Below are 22,287 nucleotides of genomic sequence, written 5' to 3'. Positions count from 1 at the left end.
CACAAAAAGAGCCCACGAAAAGAATCAATAGAACAACCAACAAGGAAAATGATGGTGAAAAGACCAAGTAGATGGAATCCAGTTAAATATTTGAAGAAAGCAAAAGTGGAGGTGCACCATTCTCAAAAGCCACGACATCCAGTGACCTTGGAGGAGTTCTTACCAAGTTGGTTCCGCATGAAGATTTACCATGAGGGCATTGATGCCTCTTGTTGCCATGCTGACAAAGAGGAAGAAAAGAGTGATGACCTACCATTGGCACTATCTTCAGAATAGCCCATCGAGTCCACTCCTCAAGAAGTTAATGCTTGTGAGAAAAAGGTCATGTTCACAAATGACGATCTTTTGCTCGGTGACACTCCTCATAACCGCCCATTGTACCTGGTTGGCTATATGCGCAATGAAAGGGTAAAGCGAATTTTGGTTGATGGAGGATCCTCAGTGAATATTTTGCCAATCCACACTATGAAAAAACTTGGCATTCCCATGAACGAACTCTCAGAAAGTTGTGTGATGATCCAAAGATTCAATCAAGGGGGGAAAAGAGCCATAGGCGCGATCATGCTGGAAATCACCATTGAAGATATGCAATCAAGTGTATGGCTACATATGATCGATGCAAAGACTTCATACGACGTCTTTCTTGGAAGGCCTTGGATACATGAGAACAAAGTGGTTCCATCTACCTACCAATGTTTGAAATAATATGAGGGTGAATTCAAGAAGAAGATAGTTGCTGATGATGAGCCATTCACCGAGGCTGAGTCACACTTCGCCAATGCAAAGTTCTACTTGAAGAACCGCATTGTGAAGGAGATAAAAGTTGATGGTGGCACGAAAAGCAAGAATGACGAGCCCATAACTAAAAAAGCTGAGGTGGTATTGGTAAAGCCAAAGCTGTTACTGAGGAGGTACATGCCAACGTGAATAAATCTCATAAAGGGGTTATTGCCTCTTATGGCAAGAAAGTAAGTCGTGCGCTCCAATATGTCCCTAAAAGGAATAAAGATGAAAGTGAATCATCTAATCTCCAAGCTAACATACTAAAGGAGTTAACTCTTTCGGTCTAACAAATTGAGGCAGTAAAGTCGTCCTCAATGCCTCTTGTAAGGTTTGTGGCCCAAAATCGTTTGCAGAATGTGGCACTCCCTACAAAGCGAACAGATAAAGGTTTTGATCCTAATGCTTACAGGCTATTTGCAAAAGCTGGATACAATCCTAATGAGCCGTCAAAGTTAGGGAAGCTACCATCAGAAGCTGCAACAAGACAACCACGTGAAGATTTAGGATACAAGCAACCATCACCAGTGCGCATCTCAATAAGAAGGGTGAGTAGCAATTACAACACTGTAGAAGACGAATCTGCCGCTTCTAACAGGCCTTCTGTCTTTGACCGACTTGGAAAACCAACTATGAGAACTTTCGTATTTGAGAGATTGGGTCCATTAAAGTAGGGGAACAAGTTCCAAAGAATTTTTCAAAGCATAAGAACACCCGCTCCACCCAAGATCCAGAAGATCTCTAATAGTTTCCAAAGTTTGGTTCCTTCAAGAATGAGGCGACAAACAAAACTTGTGGTTTCATGTGAAGAAGTACTAAAGGTAAAGCCATATACTGTGGTCTACACTAAGGAACGTGACGATGATGAAGAAAGTGTAGGTTCTTCGTATCATGTCACTATACAAGGCGAGAATGGTGTTCCGTCTTCGATGGAGGATAATGCAGAATTGGAGCATGTTTCACCATGTTATCACATATCCTTCGACGATGAGGACCCTCAAGGAGATGAAGATACGAAAGATGCTCCAACTGAACTTGAAGAAGGAGTGAAGACGACAGTTGATGCCTTAAAAGAAGTCAACCTTGGCAGTGATGAAGATCCAAGACCCACCTACCTAAGTACTTTACTTGAAGCTGATGAAGAGATCACTTATATTGAGTTACTCAAGGAGTTCAGGGACGTCTTCGCTTGGACTTACAAAGAGATGCCTGGCTTGGACCCGAAAGTAGCAGTCCATTGTTGATACCTAATTTTTTCCCTATGTATTTTTCATATACAAAATACTTTCAAAATAACATATGTACGCATATATAAGCATGCCCAAGTGTTTTAGTACTTTTTCCCAATTTTTAAAGATTTGTTTAATTAATTTATTGCTCATTTTAGCAGTATAAAAACCAATAATTATTTCCAAAATTATTATTTTGGTGGATAATTTGTTTTATTTCCCATATTTATACCAAAACATAGTTAAAGTAATTTTATATATTTTTACAAATTTATTTGGTATTTTTAAAACTAAATTGCATATAATTGCAATTCTAACCTACTTTAAGAGTTAATAGCATTTTATAATTATAAAATTGGTAAAAACATTGTTAAATCAATATTTATATATTATTAACTGATCCAATACTCTTAATTTACTTTCAAAATCATTTTACTATTTTTTATAAAATAAAAAGGGAAAAACTGGCTATTTAACCCTGGCCCATTTTTATTTCAATCATAGCCAAATTGACCCAATTTTGAAACTCAATTGGACCGGCCCAATTCTAATCTAACCCGACCCCCAACCCAACCAATTAACCCGCCTCGCCCTTTCTTTCAATCCAGGTCGTTGATCATTTAGATCAACGGCTACGATCACCCCTTACCTATTTTTATTCACTAACCCTACCCTAATCCCCTCATTTCCATCTCTCAGCCGCCTTTGAATACTGTTCTCTTAAGTGCTATACTATCTCGTTTCTCTTCTGAAACTTGTTTAAGTTCCAAGCTTTCTTAAAATGTGTTTTTTATGCTTCAAATCAGTTCTTCATTCTATTTGCCTTGAACCTGCTACTTTATCTGTTTGTTTTCACATGAATCCCTGAAAGAGACCTCTGAGCCTGTTTCAGTTATTTGTCTTCTCTTCTCTGTATCTGACTCGAGTTGAAAACCCTGGGATTTGGGGGTTTTTTGGTGAGTTTGATCTTGTGTTTTGGACTAGGGTTCTATTTAGGACCCTGGATACTCTCAAACTTATTCTGAGTCTATGTACTGGATTTGAGCCTCTTTGTTATGACCCAAAACTCTTCTATACTAGGCTTTTTCACATGATAGTTCTTTCTTGTTTGATATGTTTGTATGCTTTATATATGAGGAATTTTGCCTTCAAAAGGTTTTGTCAACTTCTGATTGATTCGGAATTCCTCTTAATAAGGTTTGATTGATTGTTACTGATTTTCCTTAAGTAAAACCCTTTCCTCATTTCTCCTGACTTGGTTCATTCGAACAAAGCCAGCAATTTTGATTTTACTGGCTGTTGAGTGATCGCCTTTCCTTATTTGCACAAACCATGTACCACTGGACTTTTGCCTTAAATAACTTCTCTGTATTTACCCTTCTTGTGCTACTTTGGAAAAGATTTTGATCAAACTCTTTCCTTAATTATCTTGCCCGTTTGAAATCAGAATCCCTTAATTGAAGGGAGACCTTATGTGATTGATTTCGAAACTATTTTCTTACCTTTTCTTACTTGCTTTCTGCACTATAAAGGGCATGACCCTTCTGTACTTTTAGACACTTCCAATTCAATACTCTTTAAGACCTTGAGTTCAATACTTTGACAACACTTATTGAACACTTTCAATTTCAATACTCCTACATTCTCAATTCAACGCTCTACTCTCTTCTGAAATCTTCTGGCTGTGTGTTTGCAATTTGGATTTACTACTGCTATTCTCTTCTTATTTCCCTGGAACTGGTATGTTCTAATTTAACTTTCAGCTTCATCCCTATGTGTTTGCTTTATAGTTTCAACAATCTTGTCTACTTTGCTGTTTATGTTCTGTATTGAATATGTTGTCTCTTTGCATCTATTGTTGTATAAATTCCCCATACCCTTATTCCCTTCTATGTGTTTGAGTTAAAGTTCAAAGCATGGCAACATCCAAATTGTTGCTCATGTCTGGACTTGATCCTTTAATGGATCCTAACTCCCAAACAATGTGGCTAACAGGCTGGTTGGGGTATGCCAGCACTTCCAATTGTTGGGTATGACCACCAGCCTGTCTTGGCTTTCCCCAAAATCTCCTCTATGCACTTGAACTCTCTCTTAGATTCTAAGTTCTGCCCCTCCTATGAGCCTTGCTTTGGGACCTTGAGCTCCCTCTGAACTTGGACATTTGAGGGCTGGCCCTTCCACGCTGCACTATAATCCAATTCTGCAATATATTTGGGTGTAAGCACTACCCGGAGTCCACTTGAGACTCTTAGGGAACTCTGACACATCCCCAATAGGAAAAAGGCTTTGGAATTTGATCTTTGGAGTTGGTTTACTTCATGCTTCAGACAGAAGTCTGAATCAGGCTCTCCTTGGTTGGGATTTTTAGCTTTCTGATGTAATTTTATTTTACTTTTCTTTATTCATTCTGGGCTGTAATAATTTGTAATAACTTATGGGGTCTTAGTGAAAAGGGGAGAGTCACTAATGTATGCATAAGGGTAGATATCATGTTCATAGGTATTTACTGCTGCAATCATGTCCTATTTTTACTTTTGCATTTTTCATATAGAAATCATGTTTACCAGTCCTGCACTTCTGCGTTTTTCATATAGAAACCATGCCTACAGGTTCTGCCTTTCATATAGAAATCTTGTCTATAGGTTCTGCATTTCATACGTAAATACCATGTCTATAGCCTCTGCATTTCATACATAGATACCATGTCTATAGCTTCTACATTTCATACATAGATACCATGTCTATAGTTTTCTGTGTTTCTTCCTATCACATAGAGAACATGTCTATAGAGTTTCCTGAATTCTACATATGCAACTATCACTAGGCAAACGCATTTATAGGCTTAAATAATAAAAATCAGCAATTTAAACACCATGCCTATAGGATTTCTGCATTTTCGTAAAGGTTAAACTCAATAACGCTTAGAAAGCATGTCTATAGGAGTAACCAACTGATCTGAATCGTTTACAAGTCTAAAATCAGTAGTAACGTTACTCAATGTCTGCAGAACTTATGTTTCTATAATCAACAGGCCTTCTTCTTGTAAAAATCAGTACACTTCTGCATTATTAGATGTCATGCCTGTAGGTTTCACTTAGGCAAGCTATAAGGTAAAATTAGCTAATTGAATCAGACTCTGTTAATTCCAACCAGCAGGCAGGTCTGATTCCGATTTCTTATCTGAAATGTGTAATAGATCAGTCTGCCTCCTTAACGTTTAAGTTTAATTCAAACCATAACCAGTATCTGCAAGACATGCTAAACAATCTGTCTTTAAGTGAGGAAGCCCATTTGATCCTTTTAAATTGTTATGTGTTTCCCATAATCTGCCTTATGTATTTTTGTTTGTCGCTTTAGAATTTTATCCTTTTAAACCATACAAAGCCCAAATCTCCCTTCCCTTTAGGACTAGAAGTCCCAAATGCCTCTGGGACTAATAGGATTGGGGCGGGTACTAGCATGCAATAAATAACGAAACCATTCCGCGTTTAAATACCTCAACAGGGTGGGAAAAGGTAGATATGGATATGATGACCTGTGCGCTAGTACCACGTGTAACCCATCTTCTGAGAAGTGATTACCAGGTATTGCATTGATGTGATCTATATTATTTATAAACCTAGGATCCCCCTTCCCTTTGCTTGTTTATTTTATTACTTTCAAAATTACAAACTCCTTTTTCTCGAATTTCAACTTCCTTGTTTCTTCAAACTTTAACTTATTTGCAATCACAATGTGACAACCCCTCATATTTGAAACCCTTAATTGCTTATTTATTGTTTGTACTTAAATCACAATTGTATCATGGCCAGGAACCACACTAGTGGATCTTGAGGGGTTCCTAACACCTTCCCCTCGAGATAATTTCTAGCCCTTACCCAAACTTTGGTTTTTTCTAAAAATATTCTTCCTAGTGTCCTAATGCACTTAATCATTTGGTGGCGACTCTTCAAATCAAAAAACTCAATTCCCAAAAGGGAACGAGTTGTCCTCCCAAATGTCATAAACCCGATTTCACAAGAAAAAGGGGGCGCGACAGCGTGGCGACTCTGTTGGGGATTTCTTTAAGGCTTTTACCATTTTATGCTATTTGTGACTTTATGCTTCCTTGAATGTCTTTAATGCCTTTAAGTATTTATTTTGCTCTCCTACTTCGAAAACTGACTTGGCTCTTCGTTTCTTCTCTTTATTTCTCTTAATGCTTTCTTTTACCGCTTTCCTTTAATACTGTTGTAATTTTGAGCAATTATTGTAATTATTACCTTATGAATGTGCAAATACATGACAATTTGTTTAATTATTGTAACTGCATATTCAACATCATATTCCACTCGTGCCAAACAAAATATCATAGCAACGCTTATAATGAGTGGTTGCGCCCTTCCGATATTATTACCCCCTAAATTTGGCAAAGGCGTATTTGCGGTAAAACTAGTCGATCAACGGTGTAGTCGACGGTTCTGTGACTTTCCCTTTTGAGTTGTCCGCTCAAGGGTACCAGTCTAATACCCCATAGAAACCCTACTTTGTTTAATTGTGCATGCATAACTGTCAAAACCTAGCCGAGTCCGTTATGTTGTCCACATAATGACTCTTTAAGATAGCCTTATCCAAAGTCCACTGGGTTTCCTTGGAACCCAAACGGACATTACCACGTTCTGTGCATTTATTTGGAGAACTAAATGTTGCTTATGCCAATTATTGATAGTTAAATAGTCGAGTCCGCCGGGGGTAAGGGCCTAACCCTTTTGTCTTGCAGAAACATGAGGCACGAGGTCCCCAACTTTGGTATGGTTAGCACACCCTCACTCTTGCTGGATTGGTGGGGGAGTCTTCCATCAAATGACCAAATCAACGAGTGGAAAGAGAGGGCTGCCAAAGCTAGCGAAAAGTTGGAATATCTAGAGTACAGTCTGCTGGAATTGGAAGGGAAAGTGAGGAAGAGAGTCACCGACTGCCAGAACGCTAAAGGAAACGAAGGAGAACACATGGCAAAGGGATTTCTACTGGTGAACCTACGCGAGCTGGAGGATTTGATTAACGAGAGAATTCAACCTGAGGAAGGTCCTTCTGGGACCAAATAGATAGGAGTTTTCTTTTACTTTATGAAATGTAATAAGGCCAATGGACACTAGTGACATTTTATTCCTTGTTATTTAGTGTCATTTTAGGATTCGTCTGCTTTTTATCAATAAAATGAGGCATTTATCATTCTAAGTTCTCCAAATCAACTTGTTGCTAGGCCTACCACGAGCATAACAAGGCTCCCAAATTAGGACACGGTTTATATTCTCGCATTATTTGTTTAAATATTGCAACATCTTTTCCTTATAATCCGCACTAACTTGCTACCTTTTTGTTTTTACTTTTGTTTTATTCCCCTCCCCAAAGGTTAGTTCGTGCACTCTGGCATCGTCATCATACTCCACAAGATCCAAAGGCCCTCCACCCACTCCTCTTCCTAGTTCCGTCAGAAATAGGAACAAGGAAAAAATGGAAGATTTGAGCAACATCAAAAAGGAAAACTCGGTTGAACGGGTAGAAATCACTCAGGGTACTCATGTCTCCAAAGAAAGTGCATCCCAACTCGAGCATAAACTGCTGAAATTTCAGGATGAACTTGATCAAGTCCGGAATTTGGCAAGCTTGTCGTTTTCCCTCACCACCCCAGATGTTAACATTCCTAACACTCAAAACCCCACACCTCCACAAAACATCCCGAAACCACAAAACCACCCCTCTTCCGTCACCACTGTAACACTTGCCACACTTCCAACAATACCCCGCTACTCATCCTTGAACTACTGAACTCCGCAAATGATCATCTTCACACTCACCATAACAACCCCATCTATGTGGAAACCATGCCACCCTCCAACCAACCTGTCCCAAGAACACCCGAGTCTGATGATAAAGACTCCCTTATCAAGAACCTGACCGCAGAACTCAAGAAGTTGATTAGCCGAGTTCAGGGTGTTGAAGAAGCAAAGGAGTTGAGGGATTGAACTACGAAGACCTTTGCATACAACCAGATGTCGAACTGGCCGAGGGGTACAAACCTCCTAAGTTCGAAATGTTTGACGGTACAGGGGATCCCAAAGTCCATTTAAGGACATACTGCGACAAGCTGGTCGTAGTAGGGAAGGGCGAAAAGATTCGCATGAAGATTTTTATGAGAAGTCTGAAAGGAGATGCTCTGTCTTGGTACATTAGCCAAGACCCGAGGAAGTGGTCGAATTGGGTAAGTATGGCGTCCAATTTCATGGACAGGTTCAGGTTCAACACGGAGAATGCGCCAGATGTGTTCTACATTCAGAACCTAAAGAAGAAACCTCTGGAGACTTTCCGCGAGTATGCCACTCGGTGGAGATCAGAAGCTGCTAAGGTCAAATCGGCTTTAGAAGAAGAACAAATGAACAGGTTTTTTGTCCGAGCTCATAACCCACAGTACTACGAAAGGTTGATGCTGATTGAAAGCCAGAAATTTTCTGACATCATCAAGCTGGGGGAGAGGATCGAGGAAGGTATCAAAAGTGGCATGGTCATAAACCTTGAAGCTTTGCAGGCAACCAACAAGGCTCTATAGTCTAGTGGCACGTCCAAGAAAAGGGACGTAGGTGTCATAATGGTTGCACAAAGAGCGAAATCCCCTATCAAATACCAAGCCTATCCGATACCTCCACTCACATATCAGCCTACCCAGAATTACCAAGCACCCTCACACTCTTATCAAGCTCCACCACCTATTTACCAATCACCTCCACCACCCACATATCAACCTACTTCACCCCGATACTCCCAACCCGCACACGTCTACCAAGCCTACAACACCCAACAAGCCCATTATCAATCACCTCCCCTAGCCAAAACTTTCCTAGACCCCGACCAAATTTCGACCGCAGACCTCCCAAATAGTATACCGTCATTGCCGAACCAATTGACCAGCTGTATGAAAGGCTCAAAGCTGCTGGTTATGTCACCCCTATCCTTGACATAACCCCCGAAAACCCCTCCCAATGGGTCAACCCAAACAAAACTTGTGCATACCATTCCGGCATGAAAGGGCATACCATTGATGAGTGCCGCTCTCTGAAGGATAAGATCCAAGCTTTGATTGACAACAAGATCATCGTGCCAAAAGAGTCTGCTCTGAACGTCCGTGGCAACCCTTTACCAGACCACAAGGGTGGAGGCGTTCACATGATTGAGACAAAGGATGATTGGGACCCCAAAGGATCAATCGGATCAATCGCAGAGGGTGACGAGCCAAAGAAATCAACAGTCACCCGTAATCCGATTGTGGTCCAGATTCAGCCTTCTGGGGGTGCCGAGATGAATATGTCCGTACCACTTGAGTTTGAATCACCACCCCCTGTAAAGACGCCAACACCAATTGAGGTCGAGTTTGGGTCCCCAAAGGCACCTGTACCATTTGAGGTTGCTGTATTACCTTCCAAAGCAAGGGTGCCCATTCCGGTAGCAATGACAGCCATAACACCGTTCCACACCAAAGCCATACCATGGGATTACACAGCTGAGGCATGAAGGAAAGGGAAAACCAAGTTCGGAGAAGCAGTTGCGGCACAGGGTATGACAAGGACCAGCAGGGTTTATACTCCAGAACACTTGGCTGAGTCGAGTAAGCAGGCATCTGGACAGCCAGCCATCACTAAAGCTGGGCTCGATGACCTCTAGAGTAAGATACAAGCCAAAGAGTATTCAGTCATTGATCAGTTGAACAAAACGCCAGCCCAGATCTATATCTTAGCTCTGCTACAAAGCTCTGATGTACATAAGAATGCCTTATTGAAGGTGCTGAGTGAGGCGTATGTACCAAGCAACATCACCGGAGGAGAAATGTCAAATATGGTGGGACAGGTATTGGAGAGTCACAAAATCACTTTTCATAAAGATGAGTTGCCACCAGGAGGGCTGAGCCACAACAAGGCGTTGCACATCATCGTGCAATGCGAGGATTATTTTATCACCAGGGTCCTGATCGATGGAGGGTCCAGCCTCAACATTTGTCCGCTGGTAACACTCAGAACATTAGGGAAAGGGCTGCATGAGATCAAAGACGAGGCCATTAATGTCAAAGCCTTTGACGGTTCCCAAAGGTCCACTATTGGGGAAATCAGCCTGTGTTTACAAATGGGGGCCTATTTGGTTTGATGTCGACTTTTAAGTAATAGACGTGCCGGCATCTTAGTACTTGCTCTTGGGACGACCATGGATTTATGCCGCTGGAGCTGTAGCGTCAACCCTACATCAGGCAGTGAAATTTGAGTGGAATCACCAAGAGGTGATCATACTTAACGATGGTAGCAATCCCATATACAATCTCCAGACCATCCCAGCGATCGGAGGAAGAAGGAAGATAGGCGGAGAAACCTATCACCACATCGAGCGTCCGTTGACAAGGATAAATGGTGGAACAACAAAATCAAAAGCATATTGAACTGGTGCGGATATGAGCCAGGCAAGGGACTTGGCAAGAACCTACAAGGGACTTGGCAAGAACCTACAAGGGATGGCAAAGCCTGTCAAGCTGAAGAAACGCGGTACCACTTTCGGTTTGGGATACGAGTACACCTGGAAAGAGTTCAATGAATGGTCGTCACCATGGCGTGGGCCTTATTATCCACTAGAGCACCCGATACCTTGCTTGGAGTAGATTTTCCAGCCAACTGATGTTATATATGGGTAAATAAAAGAGGAAGCACTGGCAGCGATGAGGGATTTGTTTTTGGAAGATGATGACATGGATTGCTGTATCATTTTCGAGGAGGAAGGGGAGGAAGGCCCTTCCATACAAGCCGTGAGCCGAGGAGCACGCCTCAACAATTGGTCCATCAGAACCACTAGAGCCCGGAATGCCTCGGGGTAGCAAGGCTGAACAAGCATCATGCACTATTTTTCATTTTTACTAGTTAACTTTCCTTTTGCCTTTTAATTTCGCAATAAGATCTTCAATGTTCAAAACAGTTATGGAATTTTTCAAAGCATTTCGATTTTTCTTATGAATCTTACTCTTATTACTTTCTCTCATTTACTTGATTTACAGTATTACTATTACTTATCTTGATGAACCAACGACTGTGACATGTAACGAGACAACTCGACAAACGGACTCAGAGGAAGATGATATACCAGAATAGGTTGTTAAAGAGGTTGAGGATTTTGAGAACAAACCTAAGTCCAACCTGGACGAGATCGGGATTGTTAACCTGGGAGATGCAGAAAATGTCAAAGAAACTCGGATCAGCGTTCATTTGTCACCGGTAGAAAAGGAAGAATACACAGAATTTCTGAAGGGATATGAGTACATCTATTGTGGCGCACAAGCTACCAACTAGTCCGACATGCCCACCGGTAAAGCAGAAGCTCAGGATGTTCAAGCCTGACATGAGTTTGAAAATCAAGGAAGAAGTCACCAAGCAAGTCAAAGCTAAGGTTCTCAGAGTAGTAGAGTATCCAACATGGTTAGCCAACATCGTGCCAATACCAAAGAAGGACGGGAAGGTCAGAGTCTGTGTCGACTACCAGGACCTCAACCGGGCCAGTCCCAAAGACGACTTCCCCTTGCCAAACATACACATTCTAATTGACAACTGCGCCAAGCACGAGCTGCAGTCGTTTGTTGATTGTTTTGCTGGGTATCATCAGATCTAGATGGATGAAGAAGATGCTGAGAAAACGGCCTTCATTACGCCGTGGGGAATGTATTGTTACAAGATGATGTCGTTTGGATTAAAGAATGTTGGGGCCACCTACATGAGGGCCATGACTACCATTTTCCATGATATGATACACAAGGAGATCGAGTTATATTTAGATGACATCATCATCAAGTCCAAGAAAGCCACTGATTATATGAAAGATTTGAGGAAGTTCTTCAATAGACTAAGAAGGTAAAATTTGAAGCTGAATCCCGCAAAATGTGCATTCGGGGTTACTGCCGGAAAACTACTTGGGTTCATTGTGAGTCGCCGAGGAATAGAACTGGATCCGTCAAAGGTCAAAGCCATTCAAGAGTTGCCACCGCCAAAGAACAAGAAGGACGTAATGAGTTTCTTGGGAAGACTCAACTACATCAGCCGGTTCATAGCTTAATCTACTGTCATCTGTGAGCCAATCTTTAAGATGTTGAAGAAGGATGCCGCTGCCAAATGGACTGATGGCTGAAAAAAAGCCTTTGATAGAATCAAGGAGTACCTGTCCACACCGCCAGTCTGGGTCCCGCCCGAGCTAGGCAGACCTCTATTGCTCTACCTTGCAGTATTGGATAGAGCATTCGGTTGTGTTCTGGGACAACATGATGAAACAGGAAGGAAGGAGCAGGCCATCTATTATCTCAGCAAGAAGTTCACCCCATACGACGCCTGGTATTCTCTGTTGGAACACACCTGTTGTGCTCTGACTTGGGTAGCTGAGAAGTTAAGGCACTATTTCTGTGCCTATACTACATATCTCATATCAAGGATGGATCTGTTGATGTACATCTTTCAGAAGCCCATGCCCACTGGCAAGCTAGCCAAGTGGCAAATCCTGCTGAGTGAATTCGACATTGTCTACGTGACTCAGAAAGCGATCAAGGGACAGGCTTTGGCAGATCATCTAGCCTAGAATCCCGTGGATGGAGAATATGAAACCTTAAAGACGTATTTTCCTGACGATGAGGTATCCTTCATATGAGAAGACATTGCAGAATCCTATGATGGTTGGAGAATGTTTTTCGATGGAGCAGCAAATTTCAAAGGAGTTGGCATAGGAGCAGTTCTAGTATCAGAAACCGGTCAACATTATCTGGTGTCTACCAAACTCAGGTTCCTGTGCACCAACAACATGGCCGAGTACAAAGCCTGCATCTTGGGACTCAAGATGGCCATTGACATGAACATCCAAGAGTTGCTAGTTTTCGGGGATTCAGACTTGCTTATACATCAGGTCCAAGAAAAATGGGCAACCAAAACTCCAAGATACTCCCTTATCTATATCATGTACAGGAGTTGAGAAAGAGATTCACAAAGACAGAATTCCAGCATGTTCCCAGAGTCCAGAATGAGTTTTCCGATGCATTGGCTACCCTGTCCTCTATGATACAACATCCAGATAAGAACTTCATTGATCCTATTCCGATGAAGATTCATGATCAGCCAGCCTACTGTGCTCATGTCGAGGAAGAAACGGACGGAAAACCTTGGTTTCATGATATCAAGGAATACCTAGCAAAAGAAGAATACCCAGAGCTTGCCAACACGACTCAGAAGCACACACTTCGGAGGTTATCTAATAATTTCTTCCACAGCGGAGGAATCCTGTATAGGAGGACTCCTGATTTGGGATTATTAAGGTGTGTCAACGCAAGGGAAGCATCCAGGCTACTAGAGGAAATCCATGCTGGGACCTGCGGTCCATATATGAACGGTTTTGCCTTAGCCAAGAAGATACTCCGGGCTGGTTATTTTTGGATGACTATGGAAACGAACTGCGTCCAATATGTCAGAAAGTGCTATCGCTGTCAGATACATGCGGACATGATAAAGGTGCCCCCAAATGAGCTTAATGCAACAAGCTCGCCGTGGTCGTTCGCCGCTTGGGGAATGGATGTCATCGGACCTATCGAGCCGACCGCATCAAACGGGCATAGGTTCATTCTAGTGGCAATTGATTATTTCACCAAATGGGTTGAAGCAGCATCATACAAAGCAGTGACTAAGAAAGTTATAGTAGACTTTGTCCGTGACCGCATCATTTGTCGATTTGGGATCCCAGAATCAATCATTACTGATAATGGTTCCAATCTCAACAGTGACTTAATGAAGTCCATGTGTGAAACCTTCAAGATCAAACACAAGAATTCTACAACTTACAGACCTTAGATGAACGGAGCCGTAGAAGCTACCAACAAGAATATCAAGAAGATACTAAGGAAAATGATAGAGAAGCATAAGCAGTGGCATGAGAAGCTCTCATTTGCTTTATTGGGATACCGCACCACAGTCCGCACATCAACTGGGGAAACTCCCTACATGTTGGTATATGGTACAGAAGCAGTCATACCCGCTGAGGTAGAAATTCCTTCCTTAAGGATCGTACAGGAAGCAGAGCTCGACGACGCAGAATGGGTGAAGAGTCGTTACGAGCAACTAGCTCTTATAGACGGAAAGAGAATGAATGCAGTTTGCCACGGTCAGCTCTATCAGAACAGAATGTCCAAAGCCTTCAACAAAAGAGTCAAGCCGAGACAATTCACACCGGGACAGCTGGTGTTAAAGAAAAGTTTTCCACATCAAGAGGAAGCCAAAGGGAAATTCTCTCCCAACTGGCAGGGTCCGTACATGGTTCACCGGGTTTTAACAGGAGGAGCCCTCATACTTGCAGAAATGGACAGAGAAGTTTGGCCAAAGCCGATCAATTCAGACGCAGTCAAGCGATACTATGTGTAACCTTTATGCTTTCTTTTATGATGTAATTTGAACTACGCCTGACCTGATTCCCGTTTAAGAGGGGTACTTGCTCGGCATGGGGAGCTGTCTCTAGTGCCGCTGTGCTGGGAGTCTTCGGATGACTTTACAACTGGGCAATGGCCAGTTGTTGTGCCTGCAACATTTCAAAAATAACATGAAGGCTAACTTCATGTTCTTCCCGAGCCGGGGTTTTTTGAGCTTCCTGTCGGTTGCTGTACCATATGCTCCTGTCGGTGTGAGAAGTTCCGTCGACTTGTTGTGCGTCCTGTGAATCCGCGTCCGCTAGAATCGGTCCGGGCGCGTTATGGGGATTCTATAGTGGTGCTCCGGCGGCTGGGACAACCATGCCATTTTCCCCGTGATTTTCGAGGTGTCGTTCTCGACTCCGTTTACCAAGCCAGACATTTTGACCTGAAATCAAAGGATCTTGGACAAGAAAAAGTGTGAAAGATAATGTGCGTTTGTGCAATAAAACCAGCAAGAAAATAATCACTATTATTTTTAGCCCCACGGTGGGCGCCAAACTGTTTGCCGTGAAAATGGTAACAATAATTAAATTTGTAAATGAGATTCTAAAAATATGTGATCTATTCCCGAGCTAGTTGTTAGAGCAGTTGATGCTAATAATATGAAGTTTAATGATGAAATGCAAGTTAAAACGAGATAGTAATCGAACCGAGGGGCCTGCTGTCCGGGTATATGTCTGGTCGAAGGGGGGCCTCTGGGTCGACGTCAGGGTCGAGCTGGGGCTATCGGGGACAGTCGGGAATGGGATAACAGTTAAAATACGATTTAATAAGGCTCTTTATACCCAATACCAGGTGGTAAAATGAAGAACAAATGAGAAAGCGATAAATATTAAAATGGCCTCGGGCTAGTGTGATAGAGAGTGAGTTTAGAAAGAAAAGAGAGAGAGAGAGATATTATTGCATTTGTGGAGAAAATGGAGCTCTGCCTTTACAGGGTGTTAGCGACTCCCTTTTTATAGAGAGGGGCAAGTCCCAACTTCGTACAAGATACGTTGCGTGATAAAAGAAATAGGATGGGACAACCGGCTAGCTTTGCGATGTACAAGTGGGCTGATGTCGAGCCGCTTGAATAGACCTGATCGAACCCGGTGCATTCCTCGGGAGATTCCTGTGTTCGTCGGGGCTTTAGTCAACACCATCCTTGGCAAGGTACCGACCGATCTTGAGGGAAGTGACTGGCTCGAGATCCCGGGTTTCCGGGATCACCCTTCGAGGTATTCAGTCGAGGAGAAATCGGCCTCCCAGATTTCACCGTGCACAGGACTATTTCATTTGCTTTGCTTAAAGTACCACAATTTTTAATGCGCAATAATTGTAGATGGGGCATAATGTTCGGAGAAATTTTTAAATACGTTTACTCCCTTGAGGAACAGAAAATTTAATGTTCCTATCATTTGAACCAAAATTTTTGTATTATGCACAAAATGTTTGCAAAGTTCTGAACCAAAAAAAAAATTGTTAAAGAAGAACCAACTTTTCCTATCAAACAATGAAGACTCAATGAACTATAGAAAGTGAATACTTCTATTTTTCTGGAGACTCTTAAGCAGTAATATATTGCTGCAAATTTTTCGTTCTTTTCTTGTTCTTTAACTTGCGGAATGCACTAGACTCAATTTGCCTGATTCTCTCCCGGCTTACGCTCATTAATTCCCCAATCTCTTGCAATGTCTTCATCCTCCCATCTTCCAGTCCAAATCGCCATCGAATAACCTGCCTCTCCCTTGGATTCAGGGTATCTAAAACCTTCTGTAGGTCCTGTTTCATGAACTGCTTGATCAATGTCTCTTCTGATGTTTCGGCTTCAGGGTCTGCAATCACTTCCTGAACACCATATGTAAAAGAAACCGATATAGGTTAGCACAACAAATAAGAGTCCATTAATTCTGAAGTGGTAAGAATCAAGAATTGCAGGGTTAATTTCATGTATGGTAACTGACTATTATCCATTTTAACACTGAAGTCACAAAACTATCTTTCTCTCCCATTAAAGCAACTGAATTTTATCTACTAGTATAACAGTTAAATTATAAAACTGTTTTTTGCCACATTAAAGTAACTATACTTTACCCGCTATAAAAGTAAAGCCCCAAAGCTCAACCCATAACAGTAAAGTCACCCCCCTTGATGGTAGGTTTTGTAGTTGGGGTTGCCCGGTGCACAAAGCATCCTGCATTCACGTAGGGTCCGGGGAAGGGCCGCGTCCCTAAATAGTTTTGTGACTTTAGTATTATAGTGAATAAAGTTCTGTAACCACACATAAATTAATTCAAGAATAGCTGGATTGGACACAAGAAGACCAGAATGTGGAAAGAAAGATTTTCCAGGATCATCAAGAGCGTAAAATAAACAAGAAATGTTTTCCAGGACTAACCGAAGGTTTGAGATTTTGGTTGAATCCAATTTTCTGGTCAAGTGATCTCGGAGCTTTAGGAGTTAGCATCGCAGCAGTGAGCCTCTTCATTGACAATCCCGTTGCTTCAGCTAGTTCCTCCTCATCAGGATGTCTACCATTTTCACTATATAATTGCTTTCTTGCTTCCTTAACTCTATAAGTTGCCTCGACCATGTGAAACTGTCATGGAAAAATTAAAGGAATGCTCAAAATTAGATAAGCGAAGGAAAGTCAACTAAGACATACATGTCTTTCTTTTTTATTTGGAGCAGGAGTGTCACACATACTGGCAACCGAATTGTCCTAGATTGATCAGAAAGCGACTTCCTAACAGCCTGTTTAATCCACCAATGAGCGTATGTTGAGAACTTAAAACCCTTTGAAGCGTCAAACTTTTCAGCACCCCTTACAAGGCCACGACATCCTTCCTGTAAATCAATTTCCAAATATAAGCACGTTATGTTTCTGATGGTTTTAATCCCTCCGAAGAGCTACAGTCTCGTGATCATATATAATTGCCCCATATATACCTGAACCAAATCTTGAAGATTCATTCCTGCCCCTTGATAATTTTTGGCAATGGATATAACAAGCCTTATGTTGCTCTTAATCATTTTATCTTTACAAAGAATTCCATAGTTTATATGCTTCCGTAGGGTCTTCAGGTCAACTCCGGCTGCAGCAGCCCATTGTGCGGAAGTGGGCTGACCCCCACAGCGCTCTGCAAGCTCCTCCTGAAGCCTTTCCAACTTCAGTAGCTCCTGTTTTTTTGTCATCACAAATTCGTTAAAGAACAAACACAAAAATAAAACACTTTCAAGGAAAAGTAGGAAGTGAACTCCTCAGAAAAATAAAATATAAACATAAACTTGAGAAAAAGTTAGCAGTAGATACAATGATGTCTCAGCACTTTATTAAGAGTTTGCGACTAGATCCTTCATTTGAAGCAATAAACAAAAAGATCCAAGAGCAACTTTTGCGGTGTTCTACTAAAAGCTCATAATTGTTCATGGAAGCAGACAATTTCAGTTAAACAAGAAGTATTCTTTTTGACATGATGTTTACTAAAGTAGATTGACTTTCATTGAACATCTTCACAGCCAGATAGGAAATCAACATCCATAGCAGGGTAAAGAAAAGATTCACAAACTATTCATGCACCTATAAACTTGGATCCTGACTTTGTAACAAAAAGAGAAAGGTAGATGAAAGTAGTTCTTCATATTAAGATTTAAGAAACAACATTTAGGTTCGAACCAAAGATAAGCAAGTGGGGAGACATAATTTACTTGGGATGAACAAAGAAAGGTAAAAGCTGGTGCAAAGGTGCTTGTTGCTGCAGCGAAAAAGGAAAATGCTTGTACAAAATCTCAGAAGGCAAAAGGGCAACACTGCTCAAGTTAGAAAAACTTAGCACCTGTATTCCTTCTGACAACTTATGTTCTTCAGATGCAGTGAGCAGCCTAGAAGTACTTGTTGTTCCTCTCAAGTAACGCAATGGATCAGAGTAATCAACATCCTGTACTGACGCACGCTTTTTTCGGCCTGCGGAGCCAGACTTCACTGACACAACATTGGCTGCAGCCCTCTCTACTGCTCTCGCTCTTCTAGCCTTCCGTTCATTTTGACGCTTAGATCTTACAGCTATACCATTTAAAAGCTCTGTTTGAAGAAGTTCCAGCTCTTCATGTGTTGGTTCCAGGTCCTCAGAATCTGTAAGTGAGTTTCCGGATGAATTACTTTCGCTCCATCTCATCTCACTTGCCTTTAGCTCCCCAACTATGCTGTTTCGCCCCGTCTCGCCAGGTTGAAACCTCTCAAGCAGCTGGGTAGTATCCACACCTGCCACAGTGTCATCTGAGTTGTTATGGCCGACCATCATCACAGCATCTTTTGCAACTTTTAATGCAGCTTTTGCCAAAGCAACTGCTTCAGCAGCAGCAGCAGCTATTACAGCTTCTTCACCCGTAAGAAGATTTTCAGTAGCTAAAGCAGCTTTAGTGTTTGCCTGCAGATGTACTGAATCAGCAATTTACACCAGCCTTTTCATATTTCACACCGGGCATATTACAACCAATGAAGAGGCAGAGTAAGATCCAATAGAAATAGCATATTAAGAACCAGAACTTGGTGCTAAAGTGATTTCGACGGCATATAAATTTGACTCCGTGGCCAAAGACAATATATAACCTGCTTCCACTTGTAACCTAGAAAGCTGCTCAAGTATAAAAGGAAAAAACTACTCAGTACTGCTTCTTTATTCTTTGTTATCGTAAAACTAACTCCACCTGAAACTTATCTCATCTTTCTTTTCAGAGAGATAGAAACACGATTCAGTTTCTCAGCGTTCAAGATTAATCTCTATATATTTCTAGGCTATTCATTTAAGTTGTACCTCAGTGGACAGAGCAACTCCTCCACTGTATCCTGGTGAATGAGCCTCCAATGACTGCAATTTTAGCTTCTGTACATCTACTTCTGTGGTTGTGGCATTTACCAATGGTGTTTTCCATGATCTGTCTATAGATGGTAACTGTAGCTTCTCAATATCAAGCACTGTAGCTGCCGCTGTTGATGAAGTGGATAAGACACATTGAGTCCACAATTGAGAAGGATCTCTACCTTTTGCTGCATTTCAGAAAGGATGATATTAAGAACCATGGAGTCTATAATATGGATGATTAACACCTTCCCAACCGCACAGGGATAGAGGTAATAGTGAATTGAGCAACTTTAAGCTAAAACTTTAGAATCAAGCTGCATCCAGGTCTATGAGTAAGACTAAACTTAGTATAATGCAAACAGGTAGATCACCAAATGTAAGTCATCACACACTTGTGGCAAAGCAAAAGGCTGCAGCTCATAAATCAAGCTTACAGAGGCAATGACAGGAACAATTAAAGAAATAGTCAAACACAAGAGTTGTGTCTTCTGAAAATACAACTAGCACAACAGGTAGTCCTCATTGTATAAAGCTTTCACTCGGAATTAATAGTGGAGATAGAGTCCCGCCTTTCCTAAGCATCATCAATAGACATAAGCAACTTATGATCCTAGAGTAATATAAGTTCATTCACATCAGAGTAGTCAGTGTGCCTGCTCCGTCCGACACCAACTCGTCAATAGATTTCTTGCTGGAGTTCCATATCTCGATTTTAATAACTTCTGGGTTTGCTATCCGGGAATCTCTCTTCTATGTTAGCTCTGAAGGGCATCGATCTTTAGCTTGAGCACTATCAAATCATTTAGACTCAAACCCTTCCGCCAACACTCATAAAAACCCGGGTCGGTCGGTCCTCTTCACCTCCTTCGAAAGAAGTGGATTTAATCGAAGGATGGGGAAAGTTTATTGGCAAGAGGGAACCAAAAGCGAAGACAGCTCTCTAGGCCCTGCCGATGCTGAGGTGCGAAAGCGTGAATGAATCCGGTCTTGGGAGTAAAGGCATACCTTAAAGAGTTCCAATTCAGCAGCTTACCGGTTACTTACTTAACTGCTAGCTTTAGGTTCCCTCACCCTCCCTCTCCCTATGTGTACGGTACCTAAACAGTAGCTGCGAGGTGTGTAAGTTTCTCAGTAAGTTTTCTAAATTTGAGCAGTAATTGGATTTGTATAGACCTCATCAAAAATCTAAAAGTCTAATACTACATAAATTTATATTAATACAGTCCACCTTGCAGCCAACATTGTTTCCAAAGGACCACAACATGAGAATATGAAGATAATAACACTAACTACATGCAGAGACTGATCTAGGATTTAAACCCAATGGACTCAGCAACTCGTGTTTGGAGTATAGTATTCAAAATAAAAAGTACTACTAGTAGATATTTGCTCTCTTAGCCTAAAGCAATGATCACCATCTGATTATGTAGGCAAAGGATAGATTCAGTCATTCAAAATCTTCTACAACAACAACAACGACCCAGTATAATCCTACATAATTCCTTCAGTAACTAAAAAATCAACATCTAATATCAATCAAGAATCCAAATTTTTATAAAGTTGAGAACTTTAGCTACAAAATACTCTCTTTTCTTCAATTTCTTTCACAAGGGATTCAGTACCAAATAAACACAATCTTTGAATCTCCATATTCATTAAAGTTTATTCAGAAAGCTAAGACATTGCTCGCCTCAATCGCATAAAGAAATAAATTGGTAAGAAAATATTAACAAAATCATTTACATAAAAAACAGAGATAGTTCCTCATTAAACATTAACTTTTGAACACAACACCATAAGAAAAATAACTACTTACTAAATTCAACTTTGTCATTAAAAAAAAAATATTTTTTATATTTAAAGTATCTTGCGGGGAAAGGAGGAGACTTACAGCGTTGAGGGGCAGACTGTTGATGGGTTTTGAAGCTAAGGGCAAAAGTATCAGGCAGACACTTGAATTGAGGCAATAGGCAAGACATGTTAATTTCTACTATAAATTCACATAAAGGAATAATAAGGGAGTCATAAGTTCTCACTTATTTTCACACCATACGTACACTATCTTGACATATATTTAACTATAAGTCAATGAAGCAAAAACTATTCAATAATTCTTGAATTTTGCAAAATGGGTTTGAAATAGAAGCCAGAAAACTCTGCAGAGAAGAGGATGAAGAAGATGGAGGAGGAGAAAGAGAGGAGAGTGTTTCTTTGGAATGTGATAAATAAAAGGATAAGAGAAGTTAGCATGAGGTGGAATGAGGAGGCCAAATATTTTTTCTGTATTCATTCTTTATTGGGCTTTTTATTCGGCCCGCCTTTCAAAATAGGCACACACCTAGTTGTGCCCAATTGGGAGAATATTGACAGAGGAGAAAAAGGGTGTGGGTAGGAGAATATTCTCACCTAAACTTATATTATGGAAGTTACTAAGAAAATCCAAAGACCTACAAAAGAATTTCATTAATATATAACCGTTAATGGTACAGCTAATTAAATTGCTAGTAGTCGTTGAGAATAATTGGGATTTTTCAAAAAGAAATTCTATAATATAGTTCACTGATAAAATATACAATCTACCCGATTTATTATTTCATGAAATTTAGTTTAAAAAATCTATCTATATATCTTCTATCTATATAGAATAGGAGAAGCAAATCCATAATATTATGTCAAGTGTCAAAAAATTAATTGAACATGTATCCACTTTTAGGACAAACCTCCAACTAACTTGGAGGTTAAAAAATAATTTAAAATAAAAATAATTTTAAATAAAGAAAATATTTACAAAGAAATAGGGAAAAAAGTAAGAAAAAAACACCTGATACAATTCAAAAAGAATAAACGAGTGTCTACACCCACTTCTTTGTTAAAAACCTGTAGTTGAATACTATATTATTTAAATAAATAAATTAAAAGATGACAAAACCTCTCATGATCC

General features: G+C 40.8%; 1 protein-coding gene across 2 annotated transcripts; it reads right to left on the bottom strand.

The window, feature by feature from the left end:
* Nucleotides 1–15,876: 15,876 nt before the first annotated feature.
* LOC107823823 (RNA polymerase sigma factor sigB-like) lies at nt 15,877–21,696 on the bottom strand. 2 transcript variants are annotated; one of them, XR_012710455.1, is made up of 8 exons: nt 21,238–21,696; nt 19,299–19,531; nt 18,321–18,911; nt 17,434–17,664; nt 17,191–17,331; nt 16,883–17,083; nt 16,579–16,714; nt 15,877–16,332 (listed from the first exon to the last, which is right to left on the bottom strand). XR_012710455.1 is itself a non-coding variant. In XM_016650528.2 (7 exons), the coding sequence occupies exons 1-7, from the start codon at nt 21,323–21,325 to the stop codon at nt 16,051–16,053; spliced, it is 1,767 nt and encodes a 588-aa protein (XP_016506014.2). In that variant the 5' UTR covers nt 21,326–21,696; the 3' UTR covers nt 15,877–16,050. The 2 variants fall into 2 exon arrangements, 1 of the variants encoding a protein (XP_016506014.2); XM_016650528.2 differs by lacking the exon at nt 16,579–16,714.
* Between the last annotated feature and the right edge of the window lie 591 nt (nt 21,697–22,287).

The sequence above is a fragment of the Nicotiana tabacum genome, chromosome 1 (assembly GCF_000715075.1).
Source record: "Nicotiana tabacum cultivar K326 chromosome 1, ASM71507v2, whole genome shotgun sequence".
In the NCBI taxonomy this organism is placed as follows: Eukaryota; Viridiplantae; Streptophyta; class Magnoliopsida; order Solanales; family Solanaceae; genus Nicotiana; species Nicotiana tabacum.
The sequence above is the reverse complement of the archived record's forward strand: the minus strand, read 5'-3'. Positions and strand labels throughout refer to the sequence as shown.

What these genes read in the sequence shown, in the direction of transcription:
- LOC107823823 (XM_016650528.2), bottom strand. Translation starts at nt 21,325, where the DNA reads ATGTCTTGCCTATTGCCTCAATTCAAGTGTCTGCCTGATACTTTTGCC. An exon ending in ACAGTCTGCCCCTCAACGCT is followed by an intron (nt 19,532 to 21,237) that starts GTAAGTCTCCTC and finishes TCTGAAATGCAG; the next exon opens with CAAAAGGTAGAGATCCTTCT. An exon ending in GAGTTGCTCTGTCCACTGAG is followed by an intron (nt 18,912 to 19,298) that starts GTACAACTTAAA and finishes GTACATCTGCAG; the next exon opens with GCAAACACTAAAGCTGCTTT.